The 16,091-nt window shown below is 44.0% G+C and overlaps 3 protein-coding genes across 6 annotated transcripts; 2 read left to right on the forward strand and 1 right to left on the reverse strand.

The window, feature by feature from the left end:
• Positions 1–1,139: 1,139 nt before the first annotated feature.
• Positions 1,140–3,919, forward strand: lyrm9 (LYR motif containing 9). Of its 3 annotated transcripts, none has more exons than XM_070828700.1 (4): positions 1,140–1,230; positions 2,075–2,223; positions 3,243–3,335; positions 3,421–3,919. In XM_070828700.1, exons 2-4 carry the CDS (start codon positions 2,098–2,100, stop codon positions 3,436–3,438), a joined length of 237 nt encoding a protein of 78 aa, XP_070684801.1. In that variant the 5' UTR covers positions 1,140–1,230; positions 2,075–2,097; the 3' UTR covers positions 3,439–3,919. The 3 variants fall into 3 exon arrangements, with proteins under 3 accessions (XP_070684801.1, XP_070684800.1, XP_070684802.1); XM_070828699.1 differs by having other exon boundaries at positions 1,149–1,230; positions 2,072–2,223; XM_070828701.1 differs by lacking the exon at positions 1,140–1,230 and adding an exon at positions 1,344–1,481.
• Positions 3,750–7,402, reverse strand: ift20 (intraflagellar transport 20 homolog (Chlamydomonas)). The gene is made up of 5 exons (XM_070828698.1): positions 7,329–7,402; positions 6,492–6,629; positions 6,283–6,368; positions 5,637–5,740; positions 3,750–4,894 (listed from the first exon to the last, which is right to left on the reverse strand). Exons 2-5 carry the CDS (start codon positions 6,616–6,618, stop codon positions 4,813–4,815), a joined length of 399 nt encoding a protein of 132 aa, XP_070684799.1. The 5' UTR covers positions 6,619–6,629; positions 7,329–7,402; the 3' UTR covers positions 3,750–4,812.
• A 1,429-nt stretch (positions 7,403–8,831) lies between these two features.
• On the forward strand, positions 8,832–15,607 carry tnfaip1 (tumor necrosis factor, alpha-induced protein 1 (endothelial)). 2 transcript variants are annotated; one of them, XM_070829085.1, is made up of 8 exons: positions 8,832–8,980; positions 10,014–10,103; positions 10,251–10,606; positions 11,114–11,283; positions 12,426–12,509; positions 12,906–12,958; positions 13,083–13,278; positions 14,863–15,607. In XM_070829085.1, the coding sequence occupies exons 3-8, from the start codon at positions 10,360–10,362 to the stop codon at positions 15,091–15,093; spliced, it is 981 nt and encodes a 326-aa protein (XP_070685186.1). In that variant the 5' UTR covers positions 8,832–8,980; positions 10,014–10,103; positions 10,251–10,359; the 3' UTR covers positions 15,094–15,607. The 2 variants fall into 2 exon arrangements, with proteins under 2 accessions (XP_070685186.1, XP_070685185.1); XM_070829084.1 differs by lacking the exon at positions 10,014–10,103.
• The last annotated feature ends 484 nt before the right edge of the window (positions 15,608–16,091 follow it).

Below are 16,091 nucleotides of genomic sequence, written 5' to 3' on the forward strand. Positions count from 1 at the left end.
TTTGTACCTTAACCCCTCACTGCCTGAATTTATTTACAATTATATAAAAAAAATAAATGATTTGTGTTTTTGCATTCAAGCAGATGCTAAATGAAGTGGAGATTGACGCTTCATCATAGACGCTGCTGAGCTCCACCTCTCTTCTATGACCGTCTTTTACACACGGGCTGCAGCCTCACACTAGCTGTTTGGCATGTTGCACAAAGCCTCCCATCACGTTGCACCATCAGCACCAGGCAGGCAGACTGAATGTTAAGATATTTACAGTATAGTCAGTGGTACAAATATGAATATACAATAGGTTAGATACATACGGTATGGTGTGGACAGCAGTATAACTCAAGTGTTGTGACATCTTCTGGTACTAAAGTGTCTTTTTTAAAGTGAGACTAATAGTAATAGCTTGGCTTTAAATAGCACTATTGAAGAGACCCAAGTGCAAACAAATAAAAACCAAGAGCAGGAGCAGAGTACTGACACTAAGTGTTACCTAAGTGTTAACTATTACTATTAACTATTACAGCTGTCTCTAAAGCAGTGAGCTGCTCAGTGCTAATCAAAGTCCAAACGATATTAAACATGCAATCTAAAAACACAAACTTACAAACCAACAAATGTTCTACGTAGGCGTTAATAACAAGGTCTGAAGTATCTGTGCACATTGATTCTAGCAGTCATGCACAGTTGCTTGATTACTTATTATATTGTATGTTTTATTTGTATTCTGTACGGCGACCTTGTGAGCTCTGAAAGGCACCCTAAAAATAAAATGTATTATTATTATTATTATTATTACTTGATAATTCAAAAATAATATATAATTTTATACTTATTACTACAACACCTGTAATCTAATCTACAGGAACATTAAACATCAACACTGTAACACCTGTCACCTGTGATGCCTGTCAAGCTGCAGGTACTTGGCCCTCAAAGATGGCCACACACACACACACACACACACACACACACACACTTCAAACACACACACTTATTTGTTAATCAAAGGAGCAGGGGGCCACAGCAGGGGGATGAGGAGCCGCCTGTGTCTGTGTTGTATGTTTTCAGCTCAGGCAGCAGGGGGCGACAGCGTGTCGCTGTAACCTGGAGGCTACCAGCAAAGACACACCGAAGAAGAAGAGACTTCCGTGTTTAACTTTCATAATGTGCAGGGAGTTTTTTAAGATGCTGGGCGCCTCCTGACAGTCTTCACTACGGTCCGCAGCCACAGTAAGCCTAAACTCGTAGTTTGTGTGGTGGAGGTGATGAAGAGTTAGCCGCTGAGGAAGCTAGCAGTCAGCTAGCGATAGCTAACGTCCCTAGCTAACCTTCCATCCAGTCTATCATGTTCACCTCCTCACAGTCACCATGTAACCTTAGCTAACAGCTCAGCTCACCTGGGGGGAAGAGGGCACGTGTAGGAGGAAGCTTTCAACACGACTAACAAAACACCTATTTGGACTCTTCTCACTGTCCTTTAGGTAATGTAGGAACCGCTGTTCAAGGTGGTACATTAGAGGTCTACATATACATAGAGCATATAACAACACACACACACACACACACACACACACACACAAGGTGGTGCTCTTGTTTTTGGAAACATTGGAAGTAATGCCTGTATGTGTTTTAATCTCAGTGGAATGACCATATCAATACAATATGTCTTCATTGTTTACTTTTTATTCTATTTCTTACATTGATGTATCTAATGTGTCTGAAATGATGATGATGATGATGATGGTCTGCTAAGGTAAGCACAGAGACGCTATATAAAATCAGGTCCTATGGTTGACACATGGTCCACAGGCCTGTGTTCGAATGTGAATCAGTGTTTGAGTTACATGGAGGTAAATCCTGAAAATAATCCTCAGAGCTGTGAGACACAGTTTCACATGCAGTTAAAGCCCTGAATAACATGTGTGTTTTAAGGGTGTTTGAGGTAAGAAAAGAGGAGCTAAATGTAAAAGCCTGGCCTGTCATGACGTAATAAACTGTCTTCTAAGGACAGGTACCATGCTGGTAGTGAAACATTTCACACAAACACACACTTGATTTGTGTTTTTCCCAGCAGCAGTTGAAGCAGAGGACGGAGGAATGCCGCCTTTAGTTGGAGCTGAGTTGATCCAGACACCAGTGCAGCTCTATCGATACCTCCTCCGATGCTGCAGGCGGCTACCGACCACGGCAGCACAGCAGCATTATCGACACGCCATAAGACAGGTGAGGTCACCGTGACAGGCAATTATACACATAACTGATCCATTTCTAAGCCTTGAAACAAGAGACTGAGCTGCTGATCATACACAGTGTAAATGTCCTTCAAGTGACAGTGTTTAAGCTGCAACTGGGACAGTTTGTGGACAGCGAGACCACCAAGGGTGCTGCAGTCAGTCCCACAGTCAGCGCTGTGATGGCTCAGTGGTTAATGTTAGCAACCAGATCCCCGGTTGGAACCTGACAACGCCTTTGTTTGTTTCCTGTATTCACGACCTGCCTCCGTCTTCACCAAAACACATGCAGCCTCAGTGCAAACCATCAGTGCAGTACCAGGTGTCTACCAGTGGACGGCGGTCTGACTCAGTGTCTGCTCTCCTCTTCACAGGGACACTGGCTGTGCGCTCTAGTATCCACACCACCGCACTAATTAGAACGCCAGAGGAAGATTTAGTGTGTCCCAATGTATGTTTGTTAAAGGAAGTCTGCCAGAATACCACCTTGTATCTCTGAGGCAAACATTTTTTCAGCAATATTCAAACGTCAAAGGTCATGGCCCGATGTCCCAGTGGTAGCACAGTGCGTGGCGGGTGTGTACTTTCCAGCTGCAGAACGTTCTCTAGTAACAAGGAGAAGTATGAGACTTGGAACAAAGCGTCAGAAGTGAGTTTCCTGTCGATGTCGGTTTGATTTTGAGCAACATGATGGTCCGACGGCCCTGGTACTCTGTGACTGAGTGTGTTTGTGTTGAAACACCATTCTTGTCAAAAGAGGACAAAAGAGATGAAAATACATCACCAGAATTCAGACACCATCAAACCTTTCTTCTCTGCAGACGCACCGGCCCTGAACTTTGACCTTTCCTCCTTTACCACACCAAACTTTCACTACGCTTTTTTTCTACATATTGTTGACACATTAATGAACCAAGTAAGAGCTAAGAGCAATAAATCGATCACCACTTTCTGTTCAGACATTTAAAACAAAAGCCCTGTATTATCCTGATGGCAGCTTTTGGTTTCCAGAGTTACAACAGTCACTCTGATGAAGACAACCCAGAGAGGATACAAATGATGATCCAGAGAGCGATCACAGACGCTGACTGGATTCTTGATAAAGTAAGGGCAAAGCTACGTCTTTGATTTCAGGCTGACGTACAAATAAATACACATACACACATTTTTCACTCCTTTATATTTTCAGTATACCAAGAAGAAGTGAGGCTGTGAGGACGATGAGCCCTGTGCGTGAGCAGCCACCATGAAGCAACATGTGACGAGAGGAAGACCTCTGTATAAAATCGCTTCTCAGCTGATGGTAAAATGTGTGTTTTGTACTGTTGACTGCATTGTATTTGTTATTCCGTGAATTAATTCTCCATGATTAGAGCTCAGTTGTGGTATTTCTAATGCAGCCAGAGAGGACGGGTGTGTTAGGTGTTGGTGTGTAACAGGATATGTCTGTCAACTAAACTACTAATAATAAAGGTGGACAAAGAAGGAACAAAAGGCAGAGCAGGAAAAAACGAGTAGATCTGTTTACTAGTTTATTTTATCACAAAAGACGGACTGATTGACGTTCTGTTTGAGTGGTCAGAAGGTCAAAGGTCGGTGCGTCACTCAGGAGCTAGAGTCCATCACAGATTAGTCACAAGGTCCACAGACGAGCTCTTTGTAAGCAAATAAACATTTGTTTGGCCAAACTAAGGTATCCAATGTCGGGAATGAAGTTTGATGCCGTTTGTGCCATCATGTTCCTGAAATGTCAGCGCCTTTAGTTTTTAGTCAGGCTGTTTGTAGAAAATACTTCCTTCCTTGTGAGAAGTCCGGGCTGGTTCTTCTCCCTGACTGTCCCATTCAAACATTACAAACACTGAGGGTGTGTGGACGGCAACAGTCCTGGAGTCAGGGCCACACACCAGTTCTGAAGTGCTGGGTTGTTGAGACACAGTACACAGTCTGCTGAAGATGGTGTGATACGATAGAAAGCTCCAGAACTGCCACTGAGTGGGGCCTTGTGGTTAGGATACCTCCTGTCGATGACTACCTGTGTGTGTGTGTGTGTGCACGAGCACCAGCACCCCCCCAACACAGCTGCTCTCACAGCTCTGCAGCAGCTTCACGGTGAAAACAACAACACGTTATTGTGCAATATAACACAGGATTTATTCAAGTATAACCTTTTGTCATCTGAATAATACGTGACAGGCAGGAAGTAGAAAGAAATGATGAATGTGAATAAGAGGACGTGTTCCTCCTGTGCTGTTCCAGAGGAAAGAAAAACCAGATGATCAAATCAACTTGTTTCTATCCTCCAAAGCAAAATGTATTTACACATGCATGCACATGCTGTATTTCAATTGATACAAAAAGTAGTAAAACTAAATATACAGGGTAATCCTTCAGTATAAATAGTATAAATAATGTTCCTTTGTATAAATAGCTCCATCTTCTTTAATGTTGGTCTGAGTTGCCGAGACATTTGGTGTGAACGGGGCTCCCACTCGTCATGGGGGTCGCCCAGAGAAAACGGGACAGGCACTCTGGAAACGTGGTCGCAGGCGCTGCAACATCATCTGCTGCACTGGTCACCGCCTCATTTCTGCAGAATAAACTGGTCGATGAACTCGTTCTGCTCCGACTCCACCTTGGACAAGGCCTCATACTCGATTCGATATCTGAGAAGCAAGAGGAAAGAAATCGACTTGCAACCGAATTCATTCAAAAAAGCAAAATAACCGAAAAAAGTTATTAGAAATGCCAGAACAGCAGATAGTAAGATACAGTAAAGACTGATGATGTTTTAAAGACTGATGATGGTGTTCAACATGTGCTTGTCAAGTCTGCTTCAACCATTTCAACCTTTTCTGTTACTCTGTAGTCACTTTATTAACTATTTCACATGTTTATCTTATTTAATAGTTGCAGCTTGTTTATTGTCACTGGTTGTACATACATAAGTGTATAATGACTATATATATATATATAAATAAAGATATTTAAACATCTATATATAGAGCAAAGAAGTCTTAAAAAACTGAACATGAGTTAGTGACATGGCAGCTGGCACTGAAAGGTATAAATGCAATCAAGATGTGTATGTGTATCCTACAAATATGAAAATATCACAGGGGGGCAACTGTAAAAGGGGGGTAAAAGTACCTGCCTCTATCCTACATCTGAAGGATAGAGGCACGGGGGTTTGGCACAGATGAGGATGGAGAAACCTGAGCCTCCATAAGAAAGTGGCTCCAACATCTCAGGCCATGCAGCCGTCACTTCCCATGGAGCTTTTAGTGGTTGGCTGAGACGGTATAACAGAACTGCTGCTGGTACACGTGGCGCTCTGTTTACTTGGGCACCGCCACCTTACCGCACAGACGAGCCTGTGCTGGCTGAGTCCACCCACGCTCTGTTTACCTCTCAAGTTGCATCTTTTTCTCAGCTATGAGCGCCTGAAGCTGCTGCTGTTGAGCCTCTCTTTGCTTCGCCACCGATTTCAGCAGGTTTCTGGCTCCGATTGCCTGAAGAAGGATGTGATTATTAATAAGGTGCTGCTCTCGTGCTCACACAGAGGCACGTGCTCATTCATCATTTCTAAATACCTCATCCATACTGTACATTTATGTCTCTGCAACTAATTCTTCATGTGAAATCATTTATTTTCCATATCAATATGCTGCACTGAGAGTGAAAGGTGTACATAGTGTTAATATTTATTACTATATTACTACTGTATTTTTCTTGTTCTGTCTTTTTGTGGTAATGTCCTCTTGTTTTAAAGGGGTACATAGTTTAAATAATAATTATTGTTATTAATCTTTTTGTCCTGCATAACCTTTCTACTATTGCTATTATTATTTCTACTATTTAATCTTGCCCCTGCCTCTGTTGCTGCTGTAACATGTACATTTCCCTCGATGGGGGATCAATAAAGTCCATCTTATCTGATCCTGTGCTGTCCGGCCTCAGATGACTGAGGTGGGATGGACCACGTAGAGGTGGTTCAGAGCTTTAGCACAGGAGAACTACAGCATCTTCTGCAAGCTTCAAATGCTCCTCTTACCTTCATCTTTTCTGTCTCTGCTTCTTTTGCCAATTCATCCACCAGCTCGATCAGACCTCCCACTATCTTCTGAAACTGGCCAATTTCTGCAAATGACAACACACATTTGTTCATCCTGTCGGCCCTGCTGATGCTGGAGGGAGGAGGAGGGGGAGGAGGGGGAGGAGGAGGAGGCAGGCTAAGCTTCATCAGTGGATCTGAAAACTTACTGTCCACAAACTCTTTACACTCCTCCTTGAGCTCTGAGGTCTTCTGGCTGACATCAGGCTCCAGAACACGCAGCTTGTTGAGCTCGTCAAAATAAAAGCCTGCCTCGGCTAGTGGATCCTTAGCCATGGCCCCAGGGCCTGAGACATAAGGGACGAAGGATGAGACAACTGGGGGAGGAAAACACGATGAAGATGCACTTTGGACTGAAAGACGTCTTTTACCTCGTACATTTCGCAGACAGGTAGAGACATGTCTGTGAGGTAACACTAGTGTAATCAACAGGCTTGATAACATACTGCTGACAGGTGGGAATTACACTGGGACCGTTTCTACGGTGCTGACAGTATGTTTGTGTCCAGTCAGCAGGCTGCAGTACCGCTAGCATAGCAAATACACATGTAGCTGAACTATGACCGTCGATGAGGAACCTCCAGACCACCTTTTGTATGCAACTTTACTCACAGCTGCTTTACGGACACTGTAAGCGTTAGCTAGCTGAAGCTACAGCTGAAACAGCTAGCAGCGTGAAGCCATCTGCTCCGGTTAACGACGTTAGCTTAGCGTGTGTGTAGCGTCACCTTAATTAATTTAACATTAGTGTAGCAGGCTATCAACTATTCACACGCCTGTAGGTGGTTCTCCTCCTGGAATTACCTGCCTAAGAGCTAAAGAAGTTCAATCATCTCGGCTAGCTACACTTGGCTAGCCTGTAGACAGAAGCTAACTGTACAACCATTCAAAAACACTCACTGCCTTTGTTACGGCTAATTAGCTTCGTTAGCAAGCTAACACCACATTAAACCGTATCTAGGTGCGCTCAGGACGGACAACTTCACCTGTTCAGACCGCGATCACGGCTAGTGCAGAGACGGCTCCGTGCTGTGAGGAGATGTGGCACCGGCCGACGCTCCTCCTCCTCTTCATCACCCTCATCATCATCATCCCGCTGCCAAGGAAACCGAATGCTACTGCTGCTTGTGTGTGTGTGTGTGTGTGTGTGTGTGTGTGTGTGTGTGAGCTGGTGTGTTCAGCTTTACAGACTTAATATCTAATAGAAGTCTGATGCTTTGATCATTTCTAATGATCAGAACAGAACAGCAGTGAACGTGCAGCTAACTGTGGTGTAATGTCGCTACACACACGGCGGGCTTTTACTTTGAAAGTAAAACGGAAATGAGCTTTGACTGATACCGACTGTATAAATGTGATAAAGTCACATGCTGTCTAATATTCGAGCTGTGGAGATGGTGTTCAGCCTTAAATCATTACAAGTAACCTCCTCCAGTCAATGCATGTATACATAACTTAGAAAATAAGCATGGTTTTGCCTCAAAAATCTGCTGTCTTGGTTAATTTATATGATTTATGGAATGAGTCGCAATACCTGTTGGTTTTCTGCTTTGTGCAGCTTCTGTAATCCTGGGAGGCCAGGTTTAGCCAGGAGAAGAAATGGATTATGAGATAATACATCAAAATTATTGGAGAGAGGAGCTCAACATTATGACTTTGAGTCCAAATTATGACTGATTAAAGACAAGAATAGGACTCATTAAGGTGAGAATGATAAGATGATGATTCAAACCTGTTTAATTCTCTAAAAAAATAACTAAAAGATTGAAAATGCTGACTCGATGTTGCCTAATTCTGATTAACTGTAACTGTAATACTCATTTCTATCCTTCCTAAGTTTTCCATCATCTCTGTTTTTATTTGAGGCGTGGTGGTGAGGTGTGCGTCCATAGACGCCTGTTAAAAGAAACCTGAATATATATTCAAAGTGAAAAGTGGAACAGATCTGTTTACACTGGTCCATGTTCCCTGGTTTTACTCCAGCAGAGCCAGCAGCCTTATCCTGACAACTCAGTCCACCAGCGTCTTGGAGCAGACCTCCGTCCTGACCGCATGCACTAGACCAGACTATGGCTTTTCAGTATTATTCCATTTCTTTGCTCCAACAGAAGCCCTGCAGAAACTGACTGGCTCCACCAACTCTACAGCCACCCAGCAGGATGGCTGCCGACCTGTGTGCAGTGCCTCGACTTTTCAAAGGAGGCCCAATGTCATTTCCACTGGCATCATGGTGCAAAATAATGAAAGGGTTCAAACTCTCTTATCATTTTATTCTTGAGGAATAATATCAAAACCACCCTTCCATGTACTACATTGCATGTAATTTGTTTCTTAGAGTAATTCATAATCATGTCAGCATCCAGGAGTGTCACCTTCATGAACAAACCACACCGCCTAGGCTTCCGTAGTGCCTCTTACCGCCTGCAGGGGGCGCCACTGTGCTGCAGCCTGCCCTAAACTCATCCGAAGAAGAAGAAGAAGAAGCAGTAGAGAGGGCAGAGTGTAACTTTGATTTCAGTTTTTTTAACAACCAAAGTCGTGATTCTCATGTGGATTTCTGTGTCACGGCGATAAAGACGAGGTTAATCAGTCACACGGTGTGCGTTTATCTGACAACACGAACAGACATCACCGAGAGGTCAGTGAGTAAACGTCAAACTTCGTAAACTGGTGTCCCGTTACGTGTAGCAAGGCACGACTACGTTACGTACTCCATTGAAAAATCTAGCAATTTAATGTGATTGTTGTTTAGAAAGCACACACACATCTGGATAACATTATCCGAACGGTATTTGACGTTACAGCTATTTCGGTGTATGTTCAATGACCCAGATTTCGATATATTTTCAACTGTTAGCTTAGGCTCGTTTGTCTGGTTGTCCCGTAGTCACAACTGAAAGTTTGCCCCCTTATCCAACATTAGCTAACAGCACCAATACACACCCACGCAGGAAGTAGCGGCGATAGAGAGTGACGCAAAGCAAAGTTAGCATTGAAGTAAAACTTAGTTGTAATAAAGCACTGAGTGGTGGAGAGTCCACAAGACGAATTGACCCGAAGACAACATCTACTTTTATTTACTGAAGTGGCGATATACAATATCAGGGCCTTTGCCGACAAACACGAAAATGTGAAAACGTGCATGTTTTTAATGGGAGTTCAGTACACAACAGGTCTGTATGCGACCGAGCAGCGAGCTAACTCCCAGCTTGCTGTTGACTCAGTAATAGTTTGAGATTAGTTTGCTGCTTTAAAAAAAAATAAATGACAGCAAGGCGACTTGCTAATTTGTTAAGTTACTTTAGCTGTTGTCCAACTATTACCCGTGTTTTTTTGTACTTTGATAATTTACCGAGATTTAACGTGGAGTTGTTAGTTTAAAACAAGCTAGCCAAGTAGGTTAAACCAGCTAGGGGCAACTATTAGAGATTAAAAAACTCTAATGTTCGCTTGCCAGCTGATGATAAAAACACTTTAAGCTTTAAATATGGTACATAACGCTGTCATGTATATCCTGTCAAGCTGGACTAGTTCTACTTTAATGTCTAAAATCTGACATTGACTGGACATCGGCTGCACATTTGAGTGAAGTTCGATGTAAGTGGGCTGTCTGTCTGTCTGTCTGTCTGCCTGCGGGTGTAGACTCAGTCCTGATTTGTCCTTTTACACAGTGATATCTGCCCCCTCCCCACCCCTCCAGTTTCCTGCCCAGCCACATTCCACTTTATGGGAAGGGGAACTGAGGAAAAGATAACAGTGGGGTAGGTGGCCTCCGCTCCACTGTGATACATGCCTTCAGCCACTGGGCGTCCTGCTTTACCAGGCCAACAGTCCTTATCAATGAGAACTTCTCCTCTGTAGCTCCAAAGATGATTTTCACTCCAGTGCAGGACTATGTGTTTTCCCAGGAATGACCTGGAGCAGTGAGAGGTTGTGGCAGCCTCATCAGTAGCTGTCACCACGGCGGGGGACCTTCGGACCTCCGTCTGCAGGGTGGTCATCTACCTCCAAAAGGACATGTCTGGAGATAGCTGCCTACCCCAGCATCACGCCCAGTCTGACTGCACCTCCCCGGCCCCTCCTCTGGCCTGTCCCAAGACCAAGACCTGCAGCTACCGAGGAGCGGTGGGCCTGGGAAACAAGTATGTCAGGCTCAACGTTGGTGGGACCCTGTTTTACACCACACTGCAAGTGCTGACCAGGCAGAACTCCATGTTGAAAGCCATGTTCAGTGGAAAGAAGGAAGTGTTTACTGATAAGGAAGGTAAGCCATCTCTGAACTGCAAACACAAGCAGACTGTTCACCTCATACAGTTATGTTTTATGTTGTTACCTTTACAAAACATAAAGCTGTGACACTAGTATTGCCATTATAATGTCCTATGTAGCATGATATTGCAGGTAAAAATTCTAAATGAACAACCTCTAACAGTGACCGTTAAGTCAGCAATTATTATCTGCATAGTTTTACAAAACGCACGAGTTCATCAGGCCTTTTTTTCCGGCTCAGACGAGGAACAAAAATGACCACCCATATTGACTAAGTACATCTCAATGGCATTTTTTTGGAAATTAGATCAAAGATGTCTCTTCCATTGCTGTTGTAAACTACACTTGTTGCTCATCATGATCACAGCACGTCCAGTCAAGAAGAAATGAGCAAATTTGACCAAAATAACACCAGGAAAAGACGCCGGTTTGCTGTCCTGTTGACCACACATTGCTGGCTTAGATGTCCATTTTCTCAGCATTATCTGGTGTTTCTGTTTAGGTTGGATCCTGATCGACCGCAGCGGGAAACACTTTGGTAGCATCCTGTGTTACCTGCGTGATGGCACAGTCACCTTACCCAAAGGTCGCCAGGCTGTCCAGGAGCTGCTGGCTGAGGCAAAGTATTACCTTGTCCAGGGCCTGGTGGAGCTTTGTCAGAATTCCCTGCAGGTTAGACTCACACACAGCCTTGATGTTACATGGTCCCTTTCAGATGAGTATCCATCCATCCATCGTCTGTACCACCCTGGACTGGTCACTAATCAATCACAGGGCCTCTGATGAATATAAATCATAAATTAAAAACCCCTTTTGTCCCTCTCTGAGCCTCCTCCGAGATCCCCCAGGACACTGTGCGGGTGTTTCTAGTGGTCTGCTAACACATCCTACCATATTATGCACCTCATGCTAAATGAACAAGACGACAAAATGAGCAGCTGCCACCACACAAGTCACTTCCTGTGTCTCCACGTATGTGTGCAGTACCTCCTCTCCAGTGGACGCTGACCATTAGAGGTGTATACATAGCTATGTAGCTAAAACCAATGCAGTCAAACTCAACAGTTGTACAACAGATCCTACCATCATGTAGGGTATAATGTGAGTAGGCTTTAAAACAAACACCTCTCTGCAGTACCGCACACACACATTACATATCCTATACAATAGAGTGACACAACGCTACCAACTGCGGCCTCCGAAATGATCATGATGCTGCGTTCACGTGGGGCAACAAGAGCAGGACGGTAAAACGAGGCGAGGCTGCCACAGAATCCCTGTATTACATTATAATAGTGCAAAACAATCAATCTTTTGTACATATTAAAACCTCGCTGTAGCAACACATCGTGAGCGGTGTTTCGTTTTGCCGTCCAGCCGTCCAGGAGGTGTCTGCCTGCCTGAATCCATGTGAATGCAACATGAAGTTAAATCCACCTGTTAAAGCCAAGACAGTAATTATAGGTCAGAGCGGGGGGGTTCAGGGTAGGTTGGCTGTGACATTACCTTGTATTTCAGAGGTGTCTCATAGATTTTTCACAGATTTCGGTGGTGGGAATGTGCAGGGGGAGCGTGTGATGAAGCACGCTGCTCTGCCTTCTATCTGTCTCACTGATGGATGCTCATTTTGTTAGTGACATTTGCCCAGGTTCTAAACAAGAATGATGTCTAAAGTCTCTTTATAGCCTCAATTTTAGAGCATCATACCCAGCCTTGATGCACTATGAGCAGAGACACTGTAGTGTAACTCCCACTGTGTGTGTGTGTGTGTGTGTGTGTGTGTGTGTGTGTGTGTGTGTGTTTGTGATTGACAGGGCAATAAAGAGCAGCCCTTGTGTGTTATACCTGTGGTCACCTCCAGTAAGGAAGAGGAGAGGCTCATCCAGTCTTCTACCAAGGTAAACGTACACCATAGCTGCTATTTAATCATCTAGTATGAGTCTGGAATTAGTAAAGCAGAACATATAGTTTGATAAAGTTAGATCCTGTCCCAGTGCTCTGTTATAACCTTCCTTGATTTGTCCTTTTCATGAGCTTCTTTGCCGCTACTTAAAGGATGAAATAACATTAGCCATATTGTTCAGTCTCATTCAGCAGATATTCAAAGATTAAGAAAACTTTTGCTCGTTCTGTCATGTGAAAGCACTTAGATATTCATAGGAACATTAGTTCTCTTGCCATAGTTTTCCTGCCAAATAGAGGATGCCTATTTGAAGTGAATTTGTAGTTGGAACATTTTTACATATCAAAGCAATGAAATTCAGATATTTAATCAGTTATCTTCCTCCTGCTAGCCTGTGGTGAAGCTGGTGTACAACAGAAGCAATAACAAGTACTCCTACACCAGGTAAGAGAGCCTTCCTCCCTGGGTCCCTCTGCTCCCACATAACATTTGAGATAATTGATGATTGACAGGCCACAGAGTGGAGTCAGTGATAGAGCACCTCATCAGTTTGCTTTTGTCTCGACAGTAACTCAGACGACAACCTGCTGAAGAACATCGAGCTGTTCGACCGGCTGTCCCTCAGCTTCAACGGCCGCGTGCTCTTCATCAAAGACGTGATCGGAGACGAGATCTGCTGCTGGTCCTTTTACGGGCAGGGTCGCAAGCTGGCCGAGGTGTGCTGCACCTCCATCTTCTACGCCACGGAGAAGAAGCAGACCAAGGTGAGGACGAGTTTGGACCCACCTGAGCCCTCCCATCCTGTTGAATGGAGTCGGTCCGTCGGCAGCAGCACAGGGTCCCAGCAAAGTTTTACTTGGCTCACAGGGCGGCCACAAGTCCTTGAAAAGTCCAAAGTTCCCATTTACAAGTAAAAGGCCTTAAAAAGTACTTAATATACTTAAAATATTTACTATTACAGTACTGAATGCTGTTCACCTGCTCTACAATTCACTCCAAGCGCCTCAACATTTAACCTTTGGCCAAATCAGATCAGAGTTGACTCTGAGTGTCTGTTGTCCTCTAACACATAACATATGTGAACCACTGGCAGAGCAGAGGGGCTGCACAGTGTATGTTCTTTTTTGTTTTTAGGTTTTACTATTCATGTCTGCAAACTTCATCCACAATAGCATCAGTGTGGAGGAGCTAGCTGGTTAGCTAACCTGCAGACACGCTAGTTTCCTCTCTCTTTCTCCTCAGGCTTTCATTCAGCCGTTAACCTCCAGTGTTTGAGAACGAGTCGTGTTGCTGCTCCGGTCAGCTTGAACTGGTGGTCCACATCACACATTCAGAATACAAGCTCAAGGATTACTAAATCTTGTGTAGGAAACTTTAATCATCATCCAACTCCACCAATATTTGGACAGAAGAAGAGCTGTAAAAAGTGACGCTCATGGGTCACAAGAAGTCTGTCTGTCTGTCGGCAGGCTAAAGGAGACAGGACATCATCACCTGGTCATTATTTAGAGACCACATATAGACTTTATAAAACACCGCAGTAATTACTCTAAATGACTTTGAGCAGAGAAACTGACATTCTACCTCTAATATCTCGTTATTTCAGACTTGGTATTAAAGTCATAGTTTTAACTTGCTGACAGTGTTGGCCAATCTAATACGTGCAAGCACACATTCCTGCTAAATGACTGAACATGAGCACGGTATGTCTGCTGTTTAATCCCCTGCTTACTCCACAAAAGATGAGATGCTGCTTTAGAGCTGTAAAACCCTGTGTCGGCGAGTGTTTTGGCATCTGAAGAGCCTTTAAACACATTCACCTGTCATGTTATTTTGTGACTTCTTCATCGTGTTCCACTGTCAGTAACTTAAACATCACACGCAGCCCCCTGCGCTTCGGTCTGAGTCACCACAGCAGCTGTGTTCAAAAGGAAAAGGAGGAGAGACGTTGTATGAGTGTAGGATGGGACTTCTTGAGACTGATGATCATGAAAAGGTTCAGACTTTTCAGTATCCTGACACATCCTGGCAGCGCTGTTCAGCTGAAATGACGGAAAAAAACTGCATTTAAATGAGGGCAAATTTACTTTTTTTTGAATAAATAAACCACTGACAAAGTCATTGCATGCCGTAAGCACAAAAGTTACTCTCAGCAGCTTGAAGGTCTCTTTTGTACCCTGACAGACGATGTCGATGTGTCCCTCTGTGTTCTGTCCACCAAGAAGACAGTGTTGTGTTATTTTGCTTGGCGTAAATGACATACAACATAGCATCGTGTTGTCACACGCATATCTACACCATTTATTCACATTTAGAGAGGGGTTGCTTTCTGCCTCTTCCTGCCCCAGGTGGAGTTTCCTGAAGCGCGGATCTACGAGGAGACTCTGAACACGCTGCTTTACGAGACGATGCCGCTGCCCGACAACTCCCTGCTGGAGGCCACTCGGCGAAGCTACTCCAACTGCGGCTCTCACAGCGAGGAAGAGGAGGGGCCCGGGGGAACTGAGCTTCGCGAGCGCGTCCGTCGAATCCACGTCAAGAGGTACAGCACGTACGACGACCGGCCGCTGGGACACTGAGACTGAAACCACAGAGCGCCGGACACATCTCAGCTTCTCACATTGATGATGAGCGTTCAAACGTGAAGCCACACGTTTCTCTTTGAATTGTTTTACCATCTTGTTTTCTTTACCACTATTGAAGAAGTCCTTCTCATGGCCTCGATGGACTTGTCTGCTCTGTCCACCATAATTTATGAATTATTATCAGAGGATTCAGAGCAACTACTTCAAATATCCAGAGAGCCGTAGGTTTTTATTAAATGTAGATCAGTGGTGGAGGAAGAATCACTAGTACGCACTATTTCTTAGAAGAAATATTGTTACAATCATAGCACTTACTTACACTCTGAATCAGCAGGAGAGCATGTTTCATATTTATAAATTGTGTTTTTCATATACACATTTACAACAGCCTGTTTGTCAAAGATGAACCTGGTCAAGTTTTCCAAAATGAGCGTGCCTCTAACATATTTTAATGCAGTTCACCATGATGCCTTTTTCCAGTTGTGAAGATAAAGTTCTTGTCATTCAACTATTTCTTGTCTTTATTGTGTTTTCAGTAGGCAGGCAGAGTAGATGAAGTCCCGCCCCTCCCGATGGGCCCCATGGGACCTTATTTCAGAAAAAAAGCTGTACGGTTTTATTTTACTTTCACAGCCTGATGCTTTAACAGTTTTACCACAATCTGAGACGTTCTTGATTTGCAAAATTATCTTTTAAACTGGCAAACTTTGTGTGTGTGTGACTCATGACGGGATCAAAACATTATTTGTCCAGAGGAGGGGGCAGGACTTAGCCTCTCTATTAGAAAACCTTCAGCTTGAACTCTGCTGACAGCAGACAGGAAGTAACGCTCTCACACAGTGAAATTCTCTGGTTATCGTAGGAACCAATGATGCCTTGTCTCACGCTGCCTCACTTCAGCTGTGACCTGGTTGGTTGGCTGATGTTACTGGTGGCAACAGCAAGTGTAGTTTAGTTTACACATCCCAGAGCTGTTGGAGGCAGCGAACACA

The sequence above is a fragment of the Pempheris klunzingeri genome, chromosome 4 (assembly GCF_042242105.1).
Source record: "Pempheris klunzingeri isolate RE-2024b chromosome 4, fPemKlu1.hap1, whole genome shotgun sequence".
Lineage (NCBI taxonomy): Eukaryota > Metazoa > Chordata > Actinopteri > Acropomatiformes > Pempheridae > Pempheris > Pempheris klunzingeri.